Source organism: Oncorhynchus nerka, linkage group LG26 (assembly GCF_034236695.1).
Source record: "Oncorhynchus nerka isolate Pitt River linkage group LG26, Oner_Uvic_2.0, whole genome shotgun sequence".
Classification (NCBI taxonomy): Eukaryota; Metazoa; Chordata; class Actinopteri; order Salmoniformes; family Salmonidae; genus Oncorhynchus; species Oncorhynchus nerka.
In genome coordinates, this window is record NC_088421.1 from 18,400,796 (window position 1) to 18,424,682 (window position 23,887).

The 23,887-nt window shown below is 41.5% G+C and overlaps 1 protein-coding gene across 3 annotated transcripts; it reads right to left on the minus strand.

Moving 5' to 3' along the window:
* LOC115110445 (interleukin enhancer-binding factor 3 homolog) lies at positions 1-20,286 on the minus strand. Of its 3 annotated transcripts, none has more exons than XM_029636105.2 (19): positions 20,182-20,286; positions 13,653-13,746; positions 12,921-13,141; positions 12,573-12,753; positions 12,166-12,313; positions 10,105-10,196; positions 7,586-7,681; positions 7,241-7,352; positions 7,029-7,126; positions 6,462-6,573; positions 6,266-6,379; positions 5,929-6,134; positions 5,625-5,795; positions 5,369-5,506; positions 4,714-4,854; positions 4,383-4,503; positions 2,902-2,952; positions 914-1,312; positions 1-821 (listed from the first exon to the last, which is right to left on the minus strand). In XM_029636105.2, exons 2-19 carry the CDS (start codon positions 13,653-13,655, stop codon positions 691-693), a joined length of 2,535 nt encoding a protein of 844 aa, XP_029491965.1. In that variant the 5' UTR covers positions 13,656-13,746; positions 20,182-20,286; the 3' UTR covers positions 1-690. The 3 variants fall into 3 exon arrangements, with proteins under 3 accessions (XP_029491965.1, XP_029491966.1, XP_029491967.1); XM_029636106.2 differs by having other exon boundaries at positions 13,653-13,743; positions 20,182-20,268; XM_029636107.1 differs by lacking the exons at positions 1-821; positions 914-1,312 and adding an exon at positions 1,430-2,279.
* Positions 20,287-23,887: the final 3,601 nt, after the last annotated feature.

Here is a 23,887-nt window from a genome sequence, read left to right on the forward strand (position 1 = left end):
TTGCTTTCCTCCAAAATAAAAGTCCTTTATTGATACAAACACCACACTTTCTTATACACGGTTCTGAGAAAAAATAAAATCATCCCAACCACCAAATCTACTTTGACCAGAAATGTAATTGACATTTAAAAATGTCTTCCTAGTCATTTCCAAAATTATTTGTTGGAGTTAAAACTACAGAAATACGTCAACTAAAACATTGAAAATAAATGTCTAAAATTACAAGCAAATACGTCAACAAGCAAGCAGTTCTCCAGGCCCATTGTATTGTAAAATGAAAATTTAAACAAATCCTCAGCCAAAAACAACTAGTGGTCAACATAGTTAACGGTTTGTGTATGGACAGAAATAAAATCATAGCTGGGGTAAAAAAAGAAAAGTGGTGCGTCTTTCCCTCTTTTTGGGTGGTAGTGGTGGTGATATGGGGGAGGGGTAATTGGTGGAGTGCATACAAATAAAATACAAGCTTGAACACTGACCAAACTGATGAAATAGACCATTTGATACAGCCGTGGGGAGCTGCCAACTAATAAGTCCAGTTTATTACTTTAAATTTGAAAAAAAATAACCAAATGCACATAACCATGGAACACAGGACAGCCACCATCGCTTCTTTGGAGAACGCTTGTGACAGGGTTGTGGGGTGGTACTGTGGGGCTCAGTTGGGGGTGTGCAGAGGGCGGATTCAGTCTATCTGTACTGGTAGTTCACGGTGGGGTCTCCCCTGCCGTATCCTACTGGGTTGTGGTATGGCGCTGGATTTGCACCATAGCTCTGGTTGGCTCCTGCCTGTGCGTTGTAATTTGACTGATTTCCGTAACCTATGGAAGAGGAAGTTGATTAGTGAAGCTGTTTTATCAAGAGTTTAGGTTACGTTGAACTTGTGATTCCCTGTGCCGAAAATCCAGCTTACCGTCGTAACTGTAGTCTTGGCTGGCAACAGTGCTGCCCGTCACCTGGCTGGGGTAGGCAGTGCTGTAAGGATAAACTCCTGCTCCTGCCTGGTTTTGATTGAAGGTCTTATTGCCTTGCCCATAGCCCTGGCCATACTGGTTATAGGCACTCTGGCCAGGGGTGGTCTGGTAGGCCCCTTGGGCCCCCCCACCAACGCCTGGCGGTCCAGGGAAGGTCGACTTGGCCTCCTTTTTGACAGGGGCTTTGGGAGCTGGAGATGGGGTGGAGTAGCCCCCATCATTCTGGTAGTATGAACCATAGGTTCCTGTAGCTGTCACGCCTGTAGTGCTGGCCGCAGCGACTTCAGTAACGGTGCCAGCAGCCGCAGCTCCACCATTTGCTCCACTATTGTAATAATCTAAAAGAAAGAGGCATGAAATTAAGAGGGGGTTTTGTAGAGTTCTACTGTTGTCACACCCATGCTTGTGAAGATTAATACATTACATTTTCAAGAAAGTGAAGCGTTTCACTAAAATTGTAGTACCACATTGTATGGGATATCACATTTATTTTTTAAAAACATACAAGACTATTTTTACTTCACAATCATAATGCAGAATGTCAAAATCAGTCTTGTGCAAGTATCAACAACGCTGTGGTTCTTTCATGCCTAAAGGTGCCTCACGTGAGGTAAATGAGGGGCATTGTGAACATTATCATTTTCAAAGTAAGACTAGCATGTAACCACCATGCATCAATAGCCACAATTTAGCAATTCTGACATTTTAATAAAAAAACTGCAAATATTCAAAGCAGCCTTATGTTCTCATAACAAAATGCTAAAATAAAAAAACATTGACAATGAGGTGATTGATAATACATTTTCAGACAACAAAATGAAATAAAACCGTTCACATCATAAGAAATAACTTTTTTTGTGTGTAGACATTCAAGACAGATGGCCACAATGGGATCAAACTCCCCAGTCTGACACACTCCAATGTGCATGTCATCACAGTGGACCATTATCCATCAGCCAACCATAATGCTCTGGTCTCAATTCCACTAAGGAAGGCAGTCTATTGGGAAAGTGTGCCTGTGGCTTTTGGCATATCCAGGTGTCCAGGTACGTCCCAGGGTTGGCAGAGGGTATGGAAGGTGACCAAAGGCAACAAGCACTCACTGGCCTCCCATCTCTCTAGGCGTTGGGACATGAGTCGTAGCGGTTAAGCAAAGGGAGTTTTTTCCCAGGGGAGTGATTGGAGTTCATGTTGCAGGAACACTATAGTTTGCTCCTCTTTCTCTACATTTTGTTTTGATTTAAAAGATTGGGATGATCTATGTCGCAAACTCGTGGTAGCCATAGCAGTCTGAGACAAAGTCACCTAAAGAATGAGACAGAGCAGAGAAGGAAAAATTGAATTAGATTGGTTTGTTTTTTTTTGCCATAAAAAGTGGCATGTGTCAATGACTTGGTCAAATTGTTTTCAAAACTGCTTTTTGTTTGTTGGGACTTTTAGATTTCTCTGCCCCTGTCACACTCAAGAAGGTGTTTCCTCAGAACAGGCTGCTGGTAGGAGGGGGGGTTGTCAAAGTGATATAGATTGAGTCCTGTGGCTTAACAAAGCAGAGAAATGTAAAATCATAATCGAACCAGGAATAAGAGCACTCAAGTTCCTTCTTTGGTAGTTTGTTTAGATGACATTCAATGGCATACTCTCCAAAACAAAAATATACTTTGATTATAGATTTTTAAATAACATTTCCAGGTCTTGTATTGTTGGAAACCTCCAGATGTATGCCACTAACTCTCCACCAAGATGGCTGAGCATGTTGTGCTCTGATCAAACCACACTGAACTTCTGCTTATCTTACAATGGGAGTAGAGTGAGAAACCCTCTTGTAGTGTCCTCATGATAAAGGTGGACACATCAAATGAAAACCAGACTGAGTCGCAAGACTATTCCAGGGATTGGAAGATGAGGATAAGGGAAAATCAATACTCACTATAGCCGCCAGAGTTTCCATTGTTCCCATATCCATAACTTCCATAGCCACCTGAAGAGTTAAGCAAACCAACCATTACATTTCTCAGCTGCGTGAGATGTTGCCTACCATTTAATGTTGAAAAACAGTATTTACAGCATAAAGTCAATTCAGGGACAGAATACACAATAATTGCATGTAGAGCCTTCAGAAAGTACTCATACCCCATGACTTACTCCACAGTTTATTGTATTAGAGCCCGAATTAAAAATCTGTTTTTCTGACCTGACAGTCTACACATGTTAGAATCACCTTTGGCAACAATTACAGCTGAGAGTCTTTCTGGGTAAGTCTAAGAGCTTTACACACCTGGATTGTACAATATTTGCACATTTAATAGTTTTTTTATTCACGCTCTGTCTGTCAAGTTTGTTGTTGGTCATTTGTTAGAAAGCAATTTTCAAATCTTGCCAAAGATTTACAAGCTGATTTATGTCAAATCTGTAACTAGGCAACTCCGGAACATTCAATGTCTTCTTGATAAGCAACTCCTGTGTTTAACTGGCCTTGTGTGTTCGGTTATTGTCCTGCTATCACCTCCCACTGCCTGAGGGAAAGAAGTCAACCAGTTTTTTCTGTAGGATTTTGTCTGTGCTTAGCTCCACTCAGTTTATTTTTTATCCTGAAAAACCCAGTTCTTAAAGATTACAAGAATATCCATAACATGATGCAGCCACCACTGCGCTTGAAAATATGGAGTGTTACTCTTTATTGGATTTACCCCAAACATAACACACTGTATTCAGGACAAAGGGTTAATTGCTTTGCCACATTATTTTGCAGTATTAGTTTAGTGCCTTGTTGCAAACAGGATGCATGTTTTGGAATATTTTTAAACTTTGTACAGGCTTCCTTTTCACTGTCAATTAGGTTAGTGTTGTGGAGTAACTACAATGTTGACCCATCCTCAGTTACTCCTATCACAGCCATTAAACTCTACCCATTTTAAAGTTACCATTGGCCTTGGTGAAATCCCTGAGCGGTTTCCCTCCTCTCTGGCAACTGAGTTGGGAAGAAACCCTGTATCTTTTAGTGACTGGGTGTGTTGATACGCCATCCAAAGTGTAATTAACAACTTCACCATGCTCAAAGAGATATTCAGTGTCTGCTTTTTTAAAATCCATCTACCAATAGGTGCCCTTCTTTGCGAGTCATTGGAAAACCTCCCTGGTCTTTGTGGTTGAATCTGTGTTTGAAATTCACTGCTATACTTAGGAACCTAACAAATAATTGCATGTGCGGGGGTAGAGATGGGGTAGTAAATCATTTATTTATTTTTTTAACTTTTTTTTTTTTTTTTTTACTTTAGGGCAATGCGTGTTGGCCAATTGACAAAAAAAATACATTTAATACATTTTAAATTCAGGCTGTAACAAAACGTGGAGAAAGGAAAGGGGTGTGAATACTTTGAGGGCACTGTAGGTAGCATATAGCTGTTTTACCTTGACCATAGCTGCCACCATTATTGAACCCTCGGCCCCTCCCCCTGCCACGCCCTCTACCTCTGCCCCTGGGAGTGGCTGCCGGGTCACCAGTCGGGTCACCCGTCATGCCAAACCCATGCTGTTGGAGAAAACACGAGAGGACTAAATTGACAGACAGGTCAGCAGCAACCATCATTACTCAGTTAATATACATTTAACATTTACATTTAAGTCATTTAGCAGACGCTCTTATCCAGAGCGACTTACAAATTGGTGCATATTTGACATATTTACATATTTTACAAACAATAGCAAGCACATATATAGAGTAAGGCAGAAGGAATCTTACCATTGGGAGTTTCTTCTTCTTGGCTGCCTCAGTCACAGAGCCCTCTGGGAAGAGTTTGTCCAGGGCTGCCAAGGCAGCATAGGCCTTGGCCACCTTCTTATTGGAGCCAGTCCCTTGGAACTTCTGTTCGTCTATCTCCACCTGGAACAGGAGGAAAGACAGGTCAATACATAGACTCAAGCAAGAACAAGATAAAGAATGGGACCAAGAATTTGTGTCAAAGCCAAGCTCATGTTGTTATTGTCAATGTTTAAAAAGGTCAAGTTAACTTTATTTGAACAAAATTTGAGATTTAAATTGTATGTTGCTATAGAAGTGTCCAGACACTGTTTTGAGAAATGTACCTCACCAATATACTTCCTTGTTGCTCGTTCTGCAGTATGGGAGCCACAGATAAACATAACTCCAAAAACACCCAAATGTAATGTTAGAAACGACAAAGCTCTCAGTATAGTGATGCAGGGGTAAATTCTCAAAACCAAGCTAAAAAAAAAAAAAAAAAAAACCTCTAAGATTTACATGAAATTGAGATTTGGTGCAAATAAAGTAAACTCTTCCAATCATTGAAGCAGCTGGATATCTACTGTTTGATTCTAAAAGGCATCAGTCTGGTTGCGGGGTGGATGGGCACTTATTCCACTCCTGAGACACTAACCTCCATGACGAAGCGTTTGTCGTGGCTGCCCCCGGTCTCTGAGATGAGCTCATACTTGAGGCCGCGCCGCTTCTCGTTCAGCTCCATCACAGGGTTCTTCCCATGTTTGGTCAGGATTGGTCCCTGTTGGCGAGCACTCTAAGACAAAGAAAAACATACATTTCTCTGTAAACAAGGCCAATACAACAAAACTGGAGTCAAAACCGAGCCTAGTGTCCAAAAACATTGTTTTGAGTTCTACTCCGAGGACCCATACCTCTGCACCGTCGGTGGCCTCCACGCTGTCCGCCCCTGTGGCTGCAGTGTCCATTGCGATGGGAGTGATGCAGGGTTTCACCTCCTCCACAATGGCCGTTGCCACCTCAGTCTTCACTGGCTCAGCAGTCTTCAGCTCCACACCTGTGGGGAGGCCCATATCCTGGAGGACCTATGATTGGGCCAGGCAGAAGATTGGAAAGGAAAATATGTGAAGCGCAGCAGACAATAGTTACAATCTACAGATTTCACAACACACCAAACGCTTAGAATATCTACACCATTTACCCCATACACCCACTCACCTTGACAGCAACGTGAAGCTTGGCAGTGCGTTTGGATGGGCCTGAGGCTTCAAAGCTCTTGCCGTCCACTTCCACAGCCATGGTGAAGACTGGTACGTGCACCGGGCCAGTTTGGGAGAGGAGTTTATACTGCAGGCCAGGCTTCAGCTGGTTCAGCCTCATCAGAGCATTCATGGCCTGGGGAGGCTCAGACTTCTCATCTGGGGCTAGTGAAGATTAGGATTAAAAACACTGCCACTTAATAAATTGTTTTGGTCCAGCCAAGGGGGAAATTAAAAAGAGTAGCCGAATTTGCATGACAACACTGAAGAACTGTGAAGAACTAAGCAACACCTACATTTCTTTTGCAGCTTCTTTTTTTTCTTGTTTGGACTTTTGTCCTCCCCTCCTTCCTCCTCCTCGATAGGCCTCTTCATTGGTGGGGCGTAGGTTGTACTGGGGGGGATTTGGACTGCAACAAAAACACAGGGACTGCTGAGCCTTTCCAAAATATGGACACTAAGTTGTATGCACACGTCTGCAGCCTGGCTTACCTGTATAGTCAATGGGGGTCTCACTCCTGGGTTTCCGGGGCATTTTGGAAGGAAGGGGGTCCATCCCCAGCACTTTGTGAAGCTGTCCGAAGGCAGACAGCCTTAAGGCATGCTGAAAACAGATGAACAGGTGGTGATTTTTTTCCATTCACTACAGCCACCATAATCACACACGTTGTGTAGAAAAAAAATAACACAATTTTACCCCCTTTTCTCCCCAATTTTGTGGTATCAATTGGTAGTTAATCTTGTCTCATTGCTGCAACTCCCGGACTGGACTCGTCCTCTGAAACGCGACCCAACCAAGCTGCACTGCTTCTTGACACAATGCCTGCTTAACCCAGAAGCAGTGCAGCAATGTGTCAGAGGAAACACAGCACACCTGGCGATGTGCACGCCCGGTCTGCCACAGGAGTCGCTAAAGCGTGATGGGACAAGGACAACCCTGCCGGCCAAACCCTCCCCTAACCCGAACCAGGATCTCTAGGGGTACAGTTAGCAGCTGCGATGCAGTGCCTTAGACCACTGCCCCACTCGGTAGGCCCTGTGGGTGTAGATGTGACTCACCTGGGCACTCTGTGTGAGGTCCTCCCTCTGCTGGAGGTCCAGGTGGCCAATAGCATCTGTCAGCTCCTTCTCACATGGATCACAGATTCCAGCACCATCTAAAAACCAACAGGCAAACTATGACATCTTTTGCCTTGGGATGTGGAATTACTACTATATTAATTAAGCAGAGGTGGGAGGACATGTTCTCTCCGCTCTTTGAGACTACTCACCAGCCATGAGGATTCCAGAAGCCAGACACTCCAAAACTCTTCGCAGAGCCTCTCCTGCCCCCATTGGCCGGTTCCCTGTGCCAATTGCCTTCTCACACAGCAGCTCTATTGGCTAGCAGGGGTGAAGGGAAGAAATGTTAATGTTTGTATTTTGTCCAGATGTTTGACAAATTGGATAAAAAGGCTGTAAATAAGAAATTGTTGCAGTTTGAGCCCCTTAAATAAATGACCATCTTACACATCAAACCTGACCACTGTAATTAGAATGACATTTCTCAAACCAAATGTCAGGAGTCAGGGGGCGTTAGACGAACCAGCTGGCAGAAAATGCTGCTGGTGACTCACCCATCCATGCAGTGGGGCCCAAGTGGGGACGCGGGAGCACAGGTCCCTCAGGATGCGGATGACGATGACGCAGGACCTCAGCCCGTTGGCCCTGGCCTGGAGACACAAGCAGGGAGGGGGAGGAGGGAGAGGGAGCCTTAGTCAAACAAGAACTCACAAAAACAAGAAAGCAGCAGCTACATCAAAAAGCCACACAGACGAACGGCTCTGCTTTGTCATTATTGTGGTACAGTATGGGAAAAGTGCAGCATGAATGTGATATTTGTTCTGTCTGCAGATGTGGTTATTGAATTTAATAGACAACTCCATTTGTGTGAAGTAAAAAGCAGATTTGATCAGTGGTGCTGTAATACGTATGACAGGGTGGTGATTGTTGAGTAATTGTGCTTCTTGCAGCTCCGTATCAAATGTGTCAACTTGTGATTCTGTTAAATGATTAGAGGGAGAAGGGGAGTCCATGTAAAGCCAAATGCTGACATGGAAAAATGTAGGACAATGACAGTATTTTTAATGCGCTTAGTTTAATGAGTGGCGATACCTTACAGTAGCTCTAAAGGTTATTGTATGGGGTATATACCAGGGGCCTCATTTATAACCATTGTGTGAATTTAACAGTAAATATTTGCACCATTTCTGAAAAGACTACGCACGGACAAAAATAGCTTTATATAAACTTTGCACATGTCAAACATATGCATTTTCCCCATTAGAAATCAGACCAGTCATAAAAATGTAAACAAGTGTGCGCGTTAACGAGCAGGATAAGTCCACCTGAAAAACACCCATATTTCACATTTTATGGTGACAATAATGCCCTTATTTGCTGTATACTAGAATTGGAAATAGGCAAAGACAGTATCTAAATAGCAATAGCGAACTTGATCGGATGTCGTGTGTTGGCAGAATGTTTTCTTTTGCAGTATCTGAGTGACAAAATCAATTGCAAATTGTTGTGGACCTGTAAACAGATCGTTGAATGCAATGTTTTGCATCGACTCTCTCCCCACAAACCTAAATATGTAGCAATGTCCACAAGTTCTGAAACAATACCTACTCTAATTAAAATAATGACCGTAGGCCTACACATTTCAGTAGATCAACTGTCTGTTAATCTGTTAAATTCTCCTGTTGGATGCAGACTAAAAACATGACATTATAAATAGCACATTAATTGGCCCAATTAAATGAGATGTGACATGGTAATTTGTTATATGGCTACTTCAGGAATATGAACTCAACCATCTTAACATGGCCAGAAATGTTGAGGAATGTATTATGCAATGGTTGTTGTATGTATTTTGCTTCTAAATGAAATATCTGAATACTGTAATGTCAAATTTCTCCAGTAGACGTAGGCCTAGCCTACAAACGTCAATGAAAAGGTGAACAGTCTGTTCTACTGTTAAACAGCATTTTGGAATGGATCACACAGCAAAATACTTGAAATAGCTTATTTACTACTGTGACATAAGTCAAATTAAATGAGCGATGGGAAGAATGGTAGCCTATGGGAACTTGTAGGCCTATAGACCATTTCGCAAGTGGCCTATGAAATCACGAGTCAGAAAATGTGAAGAATTTACTCTGCAATGATCATGTAAGTGAAATAGGATTTTATTTTAGAATGCAAAGAAAATAAAAAGATTTTGCTCTTCTCGCTAATGGCAGATTTTTGGCATTATTCGTGACTGAGTAAGAGTCATATTCCCCATTAGCACAAGGCTACCACTTTCACCTTGCAATGTAATACTTCAACCACTAGAAACTGTGCAATGTCCACAAGTCTGAAGTTCGTGGGAGGAGAGTATTTTTAATTAATGCCAACTTTGGTGCACACATGTTTTGGGTCATATTTTGTCATAAGCAACGTTTATAAATGAGGCCCCAGAAGACGGAATAGTGAATGTACATTTTCTAACTAAGGTGCAATATTCCTTTTTTTGTGGCACACAGAAAGCTGAAACAGCCAGAGCATGGGGGATTGGAGCCTACACACTCTACAAGAACAGGCTGCAGAGATGGAGCGCTTACAGTTAAGAGCGAGAGATGACAGTTCACTATGATGACTAAGAATCAACATAGTCCACAACGAGGAATCAACCTCAACACAATATGATAGTACAGAAAAGGGTTGTCGATTGATAGATTGATATTATTTGAGAAATATTGCACCCGAGTGTAGCAAGTTAGTTCCACATCTCTGATCAAAATTAAGCAGTGGTTTAATACAACGGTTGCTTTGAGGGGATTGTTGAACGTCCTTTCTAAAAGCAGCATTGAACATTTTCAATGACACTGCAATCAAACCTGTTAAGTCAGCAGAGCATCTCTACAAGGTAATGACAAAGGTTTCCTTGGAAACGCTATAAAACCAGAGTAAGAAGTCTACTACAGGTGATAGATACACTTCGAAAGGACATTTAAAAATAAAAACAGAAAAAAACGACCAAAGAAAGAAACTGCGTCAAATGTTGAAAAAAACTGAACTACTTTAAGACAAATAAAGACAAGATGCAAACCTGGAACCACTTGGCGTGGCGAAGAGACGCCAAGGCAGTAAGGCATTTCTGCCTGTCCAGAACATCCGGTGGATCGTTGACTGATAGCGTTTCTATTGGCGGGTGGAATAAGAAGACAAGGTACAGTTTGACCAAGGGGGGTTCTGTCACACGGCCAGGGGGAGTAGGCAGCTTTCCCAAACCACAGGCAGGACAGGGAAGGGGAGGGGGGACCCCCCCACACCTGGAGAACTTGATGGTCTGAACCTCTCAGTGAAACTGCAATTACACTAAAGATAAATAACTTCAACCCACTTCAGAAACTGCTGTTAAGTGGGTGATTTCTTAAGATCACTCCAAGTAGGCCTATATGGAGAAAAATGTGTATGGATGTAAGATTACAGTGGGAGTGAATTATCAAAAGGGAAGTTGTCTCCATTATGTTAACTCAATGTCAACTCGTATGCCTCAGCCCAGTTATGAAGTCTGAGTGCTTTGCTATAACAATGAGAGGTAGAGCCCCTCCCCTTCACCCCTATACTGGGTGTACTGCTTAGCCCCTTCCGAGACAGAGAGCGTCCAGTTGGTCAAAGGTCCAGCGTCCCTAAAAATTGACAAACTAGAAGGCTTGACAGAGAGAATCAGATGCACAAAATTATCAAAACAAGTCCACACTGCAGCAAAACTGATGGCCTTCAAGAGCCAAACCGGGCTTCAATGTTGACACAGTTATAGATAAGGCTAGGTTGATGCCTGGTGGGTACATCCAACTTCCTGTCTGAGGGAACATGGGCCGCCACCGACTAGTACCCTTTCTCATAATATACAGTGCCCTCTGTAATTGGGAAAGTGAAGCATTTCGTCTTTTGACTCTATACTCCAAAACATTTGGATTTGAAATCCAACAATGACTACGAGGTTAAAGAGCAGACCATCAGCTTGTTTTTGAGGTATCTATACTGGGTGAACCGTATAGAAATTACAGCACTTTTAGTATAAAAGTGTGTGTATAAAAGTAGTTAAGTTTAGTATTTGGTCCCATACTCATAGCACGCAATGACTACATAAAGCTTGTGACTCGACATTTGTTGGATACATTTTCTGTTAGTTTTGGTTGCGTTTCAGATTATTTTGTGCCAATAGAAATTTATGTTAATAATGTGTCATTTCAGAGTAGACTTTATTATAAATAAGAATACATTTCTAAACACTTCTACATTAATATGGATGCTACCATAATTATGCATAATCCTGAATGAATAGTGAATGATGAGTGAGAAAGTTAAACGCACAAATATATCCCCAAGATGTGCAAACCGCTCCCAATTACACTAACAGGGGAGGTTAGTATTTTGGAGTGGTATGATATGTGCATCTAACTTCCTCAAATAATTAGAGCCAAAAAATAAAAGTATGCTTCACTGTGCCAATAATTACAGAGGGCACTGTAGGTATTTCTTGTATTTATTATTGAACTTATGACTCCCTCTGCTTCGGACATACCCCCATGGATTGGATTTACAAAGACTGATCACAGTTGTCCCCTGATTTTGACTGTGACTGGGAGAAGTGACATTCAGCCATGCAGAGTCAAAGAGCCCCTGGCGTTATCTGTAACCCGTGTCCTCCCTGCTGATGAACATCAGTCAATAGCCCACTGCTGGGTCTAGTAACCAGAACACTTGACAACACTTTGCAACTCATTTTTGCTGCAATGCAAACCGTTCAGTGTTCAGTATAAAACATGCAAACAAAGTGGTGTTTGTTTTTTTGTTATTCTCAGTAAGCCTTCATATAGTTAATGTCTGGACTCCATAGGGAATAGAAAACCATTTTCCGTCAGTAACTAGCCTTTCTATACTGTGTATTGGGCCATCAAAAATGTACATCACATTACATGGAACTACGAGAGTCTAAAGAGCTATAAACATAGCACGGTTTCATTACATGACAGTTCCCACATATCCCCTAGCTCCATTGAAGGCCCAATAAACAATATCTGTCTAGACTGGCTGCCTGCCTGTTTAGTCTCCCTGCCTAAGGGGGCGCTAGTGAACCATCTGCCCCTGTGTGGCAGCCTACCTCCGGCAGCCTGTTTCTCCACCTCCTCGCGGACCAGGGGGGACGTCATGTTGATAGTCAGGGTCAGGGGAGGCTCCTTGGTGCTCTTGATTACGATGGTGGCTTCACGGATGACCTGAGTGACCTCATACTTGTCCTCTGTGATGGTCTGCCAGGTAGAACAGGAGGAATTGTTAATACAATAGCCATGTAGTGGCTATCCCAACAAGCAGTCAAGGTCATGTACCCCCAAGCATAAAAAAAAACGATTTGCTACTGAATTCAGTTGTGACCATTCCTCTCAAATGAATGAATCACCCCACAACTGAAATGATGCAGGAGAGTATATTCTCAAAATAACAAATTCAACTTCAAAGCCAACTCTGAATATGAAGACACAGAAAACACTAGAGGGTGAATAGACTCACCTTGAGTTGCACAGCCAGGTTATCTGCCACGTTCTTCAGCAGGGTGATTGTGGGTTTGTCCTTACACAGAAGGACCAGCTCCAGGTCCAGGTCCCCCTTCAGCAGCAAGCCCTTGGCCACCAGGCCCACCCTCATCACCCCACGCAGGGACCGTGTGGCCTGTTCCGACACCTTGGGCTCACTGGCAGAGGAGACATGGGTACCCAGGTCAATTACCTTTGAAATTCAAACCTGAAAGTGATGCTGCCTTCACCAACACTCCAGCCTTGATGGTGCAAAACGTATTTCTACGCAACTGACATTTTGTACCCCATGCACCATTTTGAATACAATTTCCCACTCCCTTACCTTTCTTTATCAGACTCGGTTCCGTCTGGTGCCGACTTGACCACCTTCTCCTGCTCGTCCAGCCAGTCGGAGACAGCCTTGAGGGCACGCTCGGTGTGGGACACCATGTTCTGCACACCCTCCAGCTCCTCCTGTGTGGGGTACACAGCGGAGTGCTTGGCCATCACGTGACGGTCATCGTTCATGAAGATACGCATGGAGCGGTGGCGCAGGGGAGGAGGCTGGACCGGAATAGAGGAGTTATTTTACGGAATTGACTTCAGCAGGTCACAATTGTAGTCACTAGGTGGCTTTGATAGGAAGAAACAGTCATATTGTGATAACCTTCACCCCACTGTAATCCTCAAAATACAGTAATTTTACTTAGTTAGCTTTCACTGTCCTTACATAATCATCCATGGACTACTGCTGGGTGAGAGTCATGTACAATTAGAGGAGTGCAATCAAATGCAAGCAGGAGCATGTGTTTGAAATGCCCAGGGCAGTTTTGACTGGCAGCAACCTGAATTACTCTTACAATGGACATTTGATGGAATCATTTTTTTTTAGGTCTACCTTGTTAACTTACAAATAATCTTCTCAATCAATTATGTCAGACAAATACAGTTGATTGCTTGCAGAGGCAAATTATTATAGTGGTGAGGCTAGTAAAATTAAAGTGCTCCATGTTCACTACCAAATAGAAAGTGTTAAATAGCCTTCCTAAAAATGAGTGTATAAGAAAAGCGGTACCATAGTTGCTTTAGAGTCTTCGATCCTGTGTATATGGCAGTGATACAAGAACAGGTCCTTCCTGAGAGAACACCAACACTGCTGCTTGGTTCTGCTGATAACAAAAGGGACATGCTTAAAATGAGCAAAGCAATAAATGGATGCCAGATTCCCCTAGAGTAGGAGATGTCATTTTTTTTGCTAAAATAAAAACATGTTATTTAAGGGTAACAGAACATAGGGATTTCTTTGAACAGACCTAAGGACACACCTCCCTAAAGTGGAGGGTGGCTTTGCATGACAAGGGAAATTCCATGCTAAAGGAATTACACAAACTCCAATTTTTCACTTTAAAATGTATACCAAACAAACCATTGATTTCTAAGTTTAACAAACCAACAACTATGCACATTGACTGCTTTAAACAATTTACAGTCTCAGCATAATTCAGATACCACGGAATTACCCATAGGTTAAGTCGCTCTGGATAAGAGCGTCTGCTAAATGACTTAAATGTAAATGTAAGTGTGCTGAAACAGCAGTAACAAGGGTGTTCCTATTGTAGCCTGTTGCAAACCTGGGTTGTGTTCAGTAGGCACGGAATGGGAAAAATAGGGCTCAATGAGCATCGTTATTGGACAAGGTTGCGCTAGAATGTTTCTCCTGTTTTCAGCCTCCCCGTATAAAACCCAGCGCCAAAGGTGGTCTGATATCACCATTGTTGATTTTTTTTTAATGGGCAGCTCCATCATTGTAGGCCTACAGATGAGTAGGACACCGGTCGCATTCTTCCTCCCAAAAATAAAAGATGGGAGAAGTTGGACCAGGGCTGAAGCAGTGCCAGGACACAACTGTAGCACAATCCTTAGGGGCACCAACAGCATCTACTTTCAAAACACTGATTCAATCAGTTTGATTATTAATCAGTCCTGCAGGAGCAGATGCCAGATATGTTAGTGACTAAAATGTAGCTCTACCAAGGAAGATAAATTGTGCTACTGCCCCTGTATCCCAGTATGACTCCAAGAGCAATAATGACCTAAAAAACATGGTTCTTCAGTTAGCCCAGAGTTTGAAATGAACATTTCAGAGCCAGTGTACAGTTCGGAATGATGAGGCAAAGGGTATCAGTTACCAGACAGACCTGCAGTACATGCAGTCCTAAAGCCAAAATGTATTTAACACATGAGCGCACTGCAGTTAAAATCTACAAACGGTTCATTGCAGTTGACATCAATTAGAAACTGGCAGTACCCCACGTCTTGAATCGCTCAGTTCTGACAGTAAACCTGGCTGAGAAGTCATCCAAGGTACACAACCAAACTGATAATTTCTATCATGTGTCAAATCCCTCTATTCAGGAAACTAGCATTGTAATGGTGGCTATATGTGAATGCTTCCATACAGTCGTTACGCCTTAGCTAGTGTAAAACGGCAGGAGCAATTTTTCAACATGCCCAATTCACCAAAGTCTTCTCCAAACCCATCGCTACTTGCAGAAGAAACATTTGAATTTAGAAAATGTGCCGATTTTAAATTACATACATTCTTGCTCAGAGGTAGAACAATGTATATGCCGCCATCTTAGAGCATTTTTGTCTCTCATTGTTCAAGGCGGGTGGGTGTCCAAAGTTCTGCACGTCGTGAGCAAAGCAGAAATAAAGCGACACTTTGAATGACACTCGCCTGTTTTGCTCAATGACAGAAGACAAAGATACTCTAACATGGCGGCGTATACATGGTTGGATTAACTCACGGAGCAACAATGGATTTAAAGGAGCATTCTCCAAATTTAAACGTTCCACCTACAACTAGCGATGGAAGTAGACGATAAGAGGTCAACCGATTATTTGGAATGGTCGATTTTAAGTTCATAACAATTGGAAATCTGTATTTTTGGACACCGGTTTTGCAGATTATTTTTATTACACCTTTATTTAACTAGGCAAGTCAGTTTAGAACACATTCTTATTTTCAATGACGGTCTAGGAACGGTGGGTTAACTGCCTGTTCAGGGGCAGAACGACATATTTTCACCGTGTCAGCTCGGGGGATCCAATCTTGCAACCTTTCAGTTAACTTGTCCAACGCAATAACGACCTGCCTCTCTCGTTGCACTCCACAAGGAAACTGTGCAGTAATCCAAGGTAAGTTGCTAGCTAGTTAAACTTATAAAAAACCATCATAATCACTAGTTAACTACACATGGTTGATGATATTGCTAGATATTATCTAGCGTGTCCTGCGTTGTATATAATCTGACTGAGCATACAGGTATCTAAGTATCTGGCTGAGCGGTGGTAGGCAGAAGCAGGCGCGTAAACATTAATTCAAACAGCACTTTCGTGCGTTTTGCCAGCAGCCCTTCACTGTGCGTCAAGCATTGCGCTGTTTATGACTTCAAGCCTTCGGTATAACCGAAGTGAAATGGCTAGCTAGTTAACACGCGCTAATAGCGTTTCAAACGTCACTCGCTCTGAGCCTTGGTGTAGTTGTTCCCCTTGCTCTGCATGGGAATATTGAAGACTCATGTTAAAAGGAACCACCAGCTTTTATGTGTTCTCATGTTCTGCACAAGGAACTTTAAACCTTAGTAAAAGTGCAATGTGCTTTCTTCTCCAATACTTTGTTTTTGCATTATTTAAACCAAATTGAACACGTTTCATTATTCATTTGAGGCTAAATAGATTTTATTGAGGTATTATATTAAGTTAAAATAAGTGTTCATTCACCATTGTTGTAATTGTCATTACAAATAAATAAAATTGGTCGATTAATCGGCATCTGCTTTTTTGGTCATCCAATAATCGGTATCGGAGTTGAAAAATCATAATCGGTCGACCTCTAGTAGACGACAACAATACTGAGAAGTTACTGGTTTGGATTTCTCCCTGACCAAAATGGCTGCCATTACCGGTACTATTCTGTTACTTTGAAGGTTTATGACAGATACTATTACATTACTAGAGGGGCTATGGCAGAAAGAGACTGGCATCCAGGCCCGATAGCTAGCTAACTACATGACTAGCTGTGAAAAAAACATTGCCGTGGCTCTACCAACCCAGGGCCCAGCCAAGTACCATAACTTCACGAGGATGGAAAACAAGCCATACCTTTTTTTTTTTTTTTTAAGATCAGAATCAAAACAATATTCACCCAAAGGGTGTTGATTGTTTTCCATCATCCCCTGATTCAGCATGTACCCTTTTCATGGCACGCTTGGTTCAATATCTACTGATGCAGTCAAATGAAAAAGGACTTAAGTACTTTTCCAAGCACTAATAATTATTTTCAATTACCATCAATTTGTAATAGTTCCTATTATGCAATCATTCCCCATCACCACCAGATAGTGGTGTATCGCCACAACCTCATGAAAAAAAACAGCGGACTATTCACCACTACCTTACAAGTTCTACTGTGTTGTTTCACTACATACATGGTGGTAAGTGAGTACTGATGTAACTTGAGTAGTGATGAGCAGGGTTTGACATGCCTACTGACAATTTACCCCACAATTCCAGCTTAATGACTATTATATTATTATTGGGCATCTACTTAATAGCTAAGGAAAAGTGTCTTGCTTCTGACTGGCTGCTTTAGTGTCACTATTCGGAATTGCTGTGTGAGGAAATGTGAACGGCAGGAGCCCGTGAATGAGGCGATTGGCAACAAAGGTCTGGAGGTTGTTGCAGAGGTAAATGTCACAATGTAGAACTGCCGCCAGCGCAGGATGCAGAGCTGTGTCTTTACCCCTTCATATAGCTCTTCACGACTGATTCAAGAATGCTCGCAATGTCAGTCTGATGTATTTGTTGCACTTTACACAGTGTGGGTTGGTTGGGTCCAGTGATGTGGATATAAAAACAAACAAAAAAGTGGGTAATATATAATGACCAAAAATATAAAAATGCAATATGTAAATCGTGGGTCCCATGTTTCATGAGCTGAAATAAAAGACAGCAAAAAAAATTATGCTATGCACAAAAGGCAGGATTAGATCTAAATTTGCCTGCCATTTGGTACTTCATAAACATATGAGCATTTTCTGTTCTCTCGTTTTAATTAAAGTACTTTTACAAGTACCAACCTGAGAAAACATCAAATTTTGAAGGTATTCCAGAATTTTTCAGAGTACCAAATTCAAGTAATTTAAGGCACCTTGTGCTTGGTTAACTTCTTGATGACAGGGGGGCAGTATTGAGTAACTTGGATGAATAAGGTGCCCAGAGTAAACTGCCTGCTACTCTGTCCCAGATGCAAATATATGCATATTATTAGTAGTATTGGATAGAGAACACTGAAGTTTCTAAAACTGTTTGAATGATGTCTGTGAGTATAACAGAACTCAGAAAACCTGAGAAAAATCCAACCAGGAAGTGGGAAATCTGAGGTTTGTAGATTTTCAACTCTTTGCCATTCCAATATACAGTGTAAATGGGGTCATATTGCACTTCCTAAGGCTTCCACTAGATGTCAACAGTCTTTAGAACTTTGTTTGAGGCTTCTACTGTGAGGTGGTGGCGAATGAGAGGGGATTGGGCCAGGTGTCTGGCAGACTGCCACAGGGTTTGACGCACGGTCACGAGAGAGTTAGCTCTCGTTCAATTGCTTTTCTACAGACACAAGAATTCTCCGGTTGGAACATTATTGAACATTTATGATAAAAAAACATCCTAAAGATTGATTCTATACTTGGTTTGACAAGTTTCTACGAGCTGTAACGGAACTTTTCGTCCAACGTTTGGCTGGATCTGAACGCGCATTTGTTTACCAAACGCCCTAACAAAAGAAGCTATTTGGACATAAATTATGAACTTTATTGAACAAATCAAACATTTGTGGAACTGAGATTCCTGGGAGTGCATTCCGATGAAGATCAAAGGTAATTGAATATTTATAATGTTATTTCTGACTAATGTTGACTACACAATGTGGCGGATATCTTATTGGCTGCGTTGTCTGAACGCTGTATTCAGATTATTGCATGGTTTGCTTTTTCCGTAAAAAAAAAAAAAAAAATCGGACAGTGGTTGCATTAAGGAGAAGTATCTCTCTACTTCCATGTATAATACTTGTATTTTCATCTAAATTTATGATGAGTATTTCTGTATATTGATGTGGCTCTCTGCAAAATCACTGCATGTTTTAGAACTACTGAACGTAATGCGTCAATGTAAAAATTAGATTTTTTTTATATATAAATATGCACTTCATCGAACAAAACATACATGTATTGTGTAACATAAAGTCCCATGAGTGTCATCTGATGAAGATCAAAGAATAGTGTTTATTTTTCTATATTTGTGCTTTTCGTGACGACTCTTTGGCTGGAAAAATGTTTTTCTGTGAGTTGGTGGTGACCTACCAATCATTTGTGGAGCTTTCGCTGTAAAGCATTTTTTAAATCAGACACTGGCCGGATTAACAAGAATTTTATCTTTAAAATTGTGTAATATACTTGTATGCTTGAGGAATTTTAATTATGAGATTGTTGTTTTGAATTTGGCACCCTGCACTTTCACTGGCTGACGGTGAGGTGGGACGCTATCGTCCCACACATCCCAGAGAGGTTAAACACACCTCAATCCTGGGATGATAACTTGTTGTACACCAAATTGTCCCAACTGTTACACAAAGACTGAATGACTGCTTGATTTTAAGTAAACGGATGTTTGTCTTCATGCTAGTTAGCAGTAGCCATTATGGAATGGCATGTCACTTGAACGACAAAGGAGCCAATTGGCTCACACTGATATTCCAAAATGGCTGCTGTGGTTTAGGCTTCCTGAGGAGGAAAGGGACAGTTTTCCAGAAAAACTACCAGTTGATCAATGTGATAATTCAGCATATAGAGCAATATTTGGCGCGGGCTCTGTAGTGTCTTTATCTACACATGAACGCTGTCTGACCCTAGTCAGTGTTGCTGTAAGCAAGTGGGTAGGATCTGCTGGCTAAGAGAATCCTCCCAGACGCCATTTTAATTGCAAGCCTTAATTCAGTGCGCCAGTCTGGAATATGCCCCCTGCACTAGTCACACCACGATTAGACGGTTAACTATGTGGGTATATATAGATAGTTAAATATAAAATGCCATATGTGATCGCCATGATATTGTGATAACATTTTATGAGCGTCACGTTAGCCAGCGTGGCTAGCCCAAGATGGTCGTGTCCTCGCATTGTAGCCAACGTTGACTAGCCATAGCTATATAGGCAATCATACATAACGATGGACAAAATCCTGCATTTGCTTTCTATTCCAATCCGCGTAAAAGAAAATCCATAATATAACGTTAGGTAGCTAGCATGGTGCCTTACGACGTGCTGCCTTGCTTGTGGTTCGAGCTGAGGGAGCGTTCTGAACAAAGAGGGCTGCTGCTAGGCTAACGTTAGCTTGCGAGACGTAATTCGTACAACGGCAAATGAGTGTCACCGGTAATATAGTTGCTTAATTCATGTTAATCGGGACGGTGGTAATCATTTAATCAATCTGAATATAATGTGCATCGTTATAAAACACTCAAAATAAAACATCCTTCTAGACTTACCAATTCAGCGACGCTTCGCTCCAACTCTCCTCGATGAGGAGCAGAAATGAATACACACACCTGAACAGCACTTTCTGAAAGCTAATTGGGCGAAAGTAGCATGTGACCAAAGAAGTAGCCAATCCCGTTTCACCTTTCGATGTCTAGTGTGAAACGTAAAGTACTAGCCAGCTAGATCACGAGTCAATACCGTACTGTGGGATAATCACCAGCCAATTTCCCAAAATTACATAGCTACTATAAATCATTATTTAATTATTAACTCTATACACCATGCCCTGTTTATCCAGGATATAAAATAGTTATAATTTGATATCTGGGGATTCCATTAAAGTATGTGACCAAACACACACATTTCAGACAGAAGATGTGGTGTATTTAAACAATAAGGCCCGAGGAGGTGTGGTATATGGCCAATATACCATGGCTAAGGGCTGTGTCAGGCACTCCGGATGAGTCGTAGTAAGATCAGCCCTTAGCCGTGGTATAATGGTCATATATCACAAACCCCAGAGGTGCCTTATTGCTATTATAAACTGGTTACCAACATAATTGGAGCAGTAAAAATACATGTTTTGTCATACCCATTGTATACAGTCTGATATACAATGGCTGTCAGCCAATCAGTATTCAGGGCTCGAACCACCTAGTTTAAAATACCTGTAAAAAATACGAGGCAATGTTTATATAACCACCTTTCAAACGGCCCTCTTATTTACCACCTTGCAGGGCCCTTTATACATTTCAGTGGGCAATTGGCAAATTTGGAGGGGAAGGGGGGTTTAAACCATGGGGACTGTTAGCATTTCAAATGAAAGAGGTGTTAAAAAAAATCGAAGTGTTAATGAATTTCCCTGCACAAGAGCAGCAAATCATTCACTCAGACCCAGGGTCTGTGAAAATGCAGGAGTCATGGCAAGATTTTTAGGTGTGTTTTAATTTATCATGTTTTAATCTGCACTCCATTAAGGTGACTCAAAGTTACCTGAACAAAAATATGAACGCAACATACAACAATTTAAAATATTGTACTGAGTTATAGTTCATATAAGGAAATCAGTCAATTTAAATAAATTCATTAGACTTTTCACATGACTGGGAAAACAGATTGGTCACAGACACCTTGAAAAAAAGGGTAGGGCGTGGATCAGAAAACCATTCAGTATCTGGTGTGACCACCATTTGGCTCATGCATAGAGTTGATCAGACTGTTGATTGTGGCTTGTGGAATGTTGTCCCTCTCCTCTTCAATGGCTGTGAGAAGTTGCTGGATATCGGCGGGAACTGGAATACGCTGTAGTACACGTCAATCCAGAGCATCTTTTAACATGCTCAATGTCTGGTGAGTATGCAGGCCATGGAAGAACTGGGAAATTTGCACCTTCCAGGAATTGTGTACAGATCCTTCCGACATGGGGCTGTGCATTATCTTGTTGAAACATGAGATGATGGCTGCGGACGAATGGCACAAAAAACTGCTTTAATGTTTACGTACTGCTTTACTCATTTAATATGTATATACTGTATTCTATTCTAACGTATTTTAGGTAATACCACTCCGACATTGCTAGTCCTAATATTTATATATTTCTTAACTCCATTCTTTTACTTTAGATTTGTGTGTATCGTTGTGAATTGTTAGATATTACTGCACTGTTGGAGCTAGGAACACAAGCATTTCGCTACACCCGCAATAACATCTATTGGTCTGTATGTGGCCAATGCAATTTGATTTGATGACTATGAACCTCAGGATCTTGTCACGGTATCTCTGTATAAATTGCCATCGATAAAATGCAATCGTGTTGGTTGTCCGTAGCTTATGCCTGCCCATACTATAACGCCACCGCCAACATGGGGCACTCAGTTCACAACATTGACATTAGCAAACCGCTCGCCCACACGATTCCATACACGTGGTCTGCGGTTGTGAGGCCAGTTGGACATACTGCCAAATTCTCTAAAATGAAGTTGGAGGCGGCTGGCTATGGTAGAGAAATAAACATGACATTTTCTGGCAACAGTTCTGGTGGACTTTCCTGCAGTCAGCATGCCAACTGCATGCTCCCTCAAAACTTGAGATATCTGTGGCATTGTGTTTTGTTACAAAACTGCACATTTTAGAGAGGCCTTTTATTGTCCCAAGCACAAGGTGCCCATGTGTAATGATCATGCTATTTAATCAGCTTCCTGATTTTCCAGACCTGTCAGGTGGATGTATTATCTTGGTGAAAGAGAAACAATCACTAACATGTATGTAAACAAATTTGTGCACAAAACTTGAGAGAAATAAGCCTTTTGTGCATATGGAACATTTCTGTGATCTTTTATTTCCGCTTATGAAACATGGGACCAACATTTTACATGTTGCGTTTATATTTTTGTTCATTATATTTGTGTTTCTAAAATATTTACTGTTTATGTTTGAATGCAGTGGCTAAGTGTTCTATCTTTTTTTCATGAAGAAGCATTGTTTGTAATTGTTTTTTGTCTGTTTTGTGTAACTGTCGGCAACATATCTAATCCTGTGAAAGCACTGTTGCACTTTAGACATGAGCAAAGATCTAACACGGAACCCAGACCGGGCCGTGCTGAGGAAGATGATGGCGCGTGCGCCATCATGCATAAATGTATTTTGTCCCCCTACACCAAACGCGATCACGACACGCAGGTTAAAATATCAAAACAAACTATGAACCAATTACATGAATTTGGGGACAGATCGAAAAGCATTAAACATTTATGGCAATTTAGCTTGCACTTGCTAGCTAATTTGTCCTATTTAGCTAGCTTGCTGTTGCTAGCTAATTTGTCCTGGGATATAAACATTGAGTTGTTATTTTACCTAAATGCACAAGGTCCTCTACTCGACAATTAATCCACACCTCAAAACGGTCAACCGAATCGTTTCTAGTCATCTCTCCTCCTTCCAGGCTTTTTCATTGTTTAACTTATATAGTGATTTGCATCTAAACTTTCATAGTATTACCACGACAACCGGCAACATTTCGTCTGTCAATCACCCACGTGGGTATAACCAATGAGGAGATGACACACAGACGCTTGTGAGCAGTCTGGGTGCAATAATTGAATAACATAGATTCCTAAATGTATTTTGCAACGCACGCGACGCGAGTGGTGTAGTCAGGGTATAAGACTCCATTTGTGTACTTGTGTCATTGTCTTTTGTACTGTTACCTACTACTATACAAGCAAACCTAAATTCATAGAATTCTATGAATTCATAGAATTCCATAAACTTCAGAGAAAATGTATGTAATTGTAAGGCGTTGTGTGTATTGCAGGAAATTATTTGTGGTAGTTCATCAATATGAGCCATTACAGACCACTTTACTCAGTAATAATTAACATTTGTTACAACCATTGCAATTGATGGAGTAATGAAAACTTGTATCAATTCATACCTATACTGAGATCATTTCTGTTCTACTTCCCCTGTCAGAGGACATTTTCCACACCTCTGTTCTCTCCTGGGATGAGCACCATGGTTCTATGACCCTGACAGGCCATTTTGTGGTTTATTTCATTTGATTTTTATTGAAACTTTATTTAGCTATGCAAGTCAGTTAAGAAAAAAATATTATTTACAATGACGGCCTATGGAAAGGCAAAATACCTCCTGCGGGGACGGGGGCTGGGATACATTTTCTTTTAAAGAAAAATAAAATCATATATGTTTTTCAGT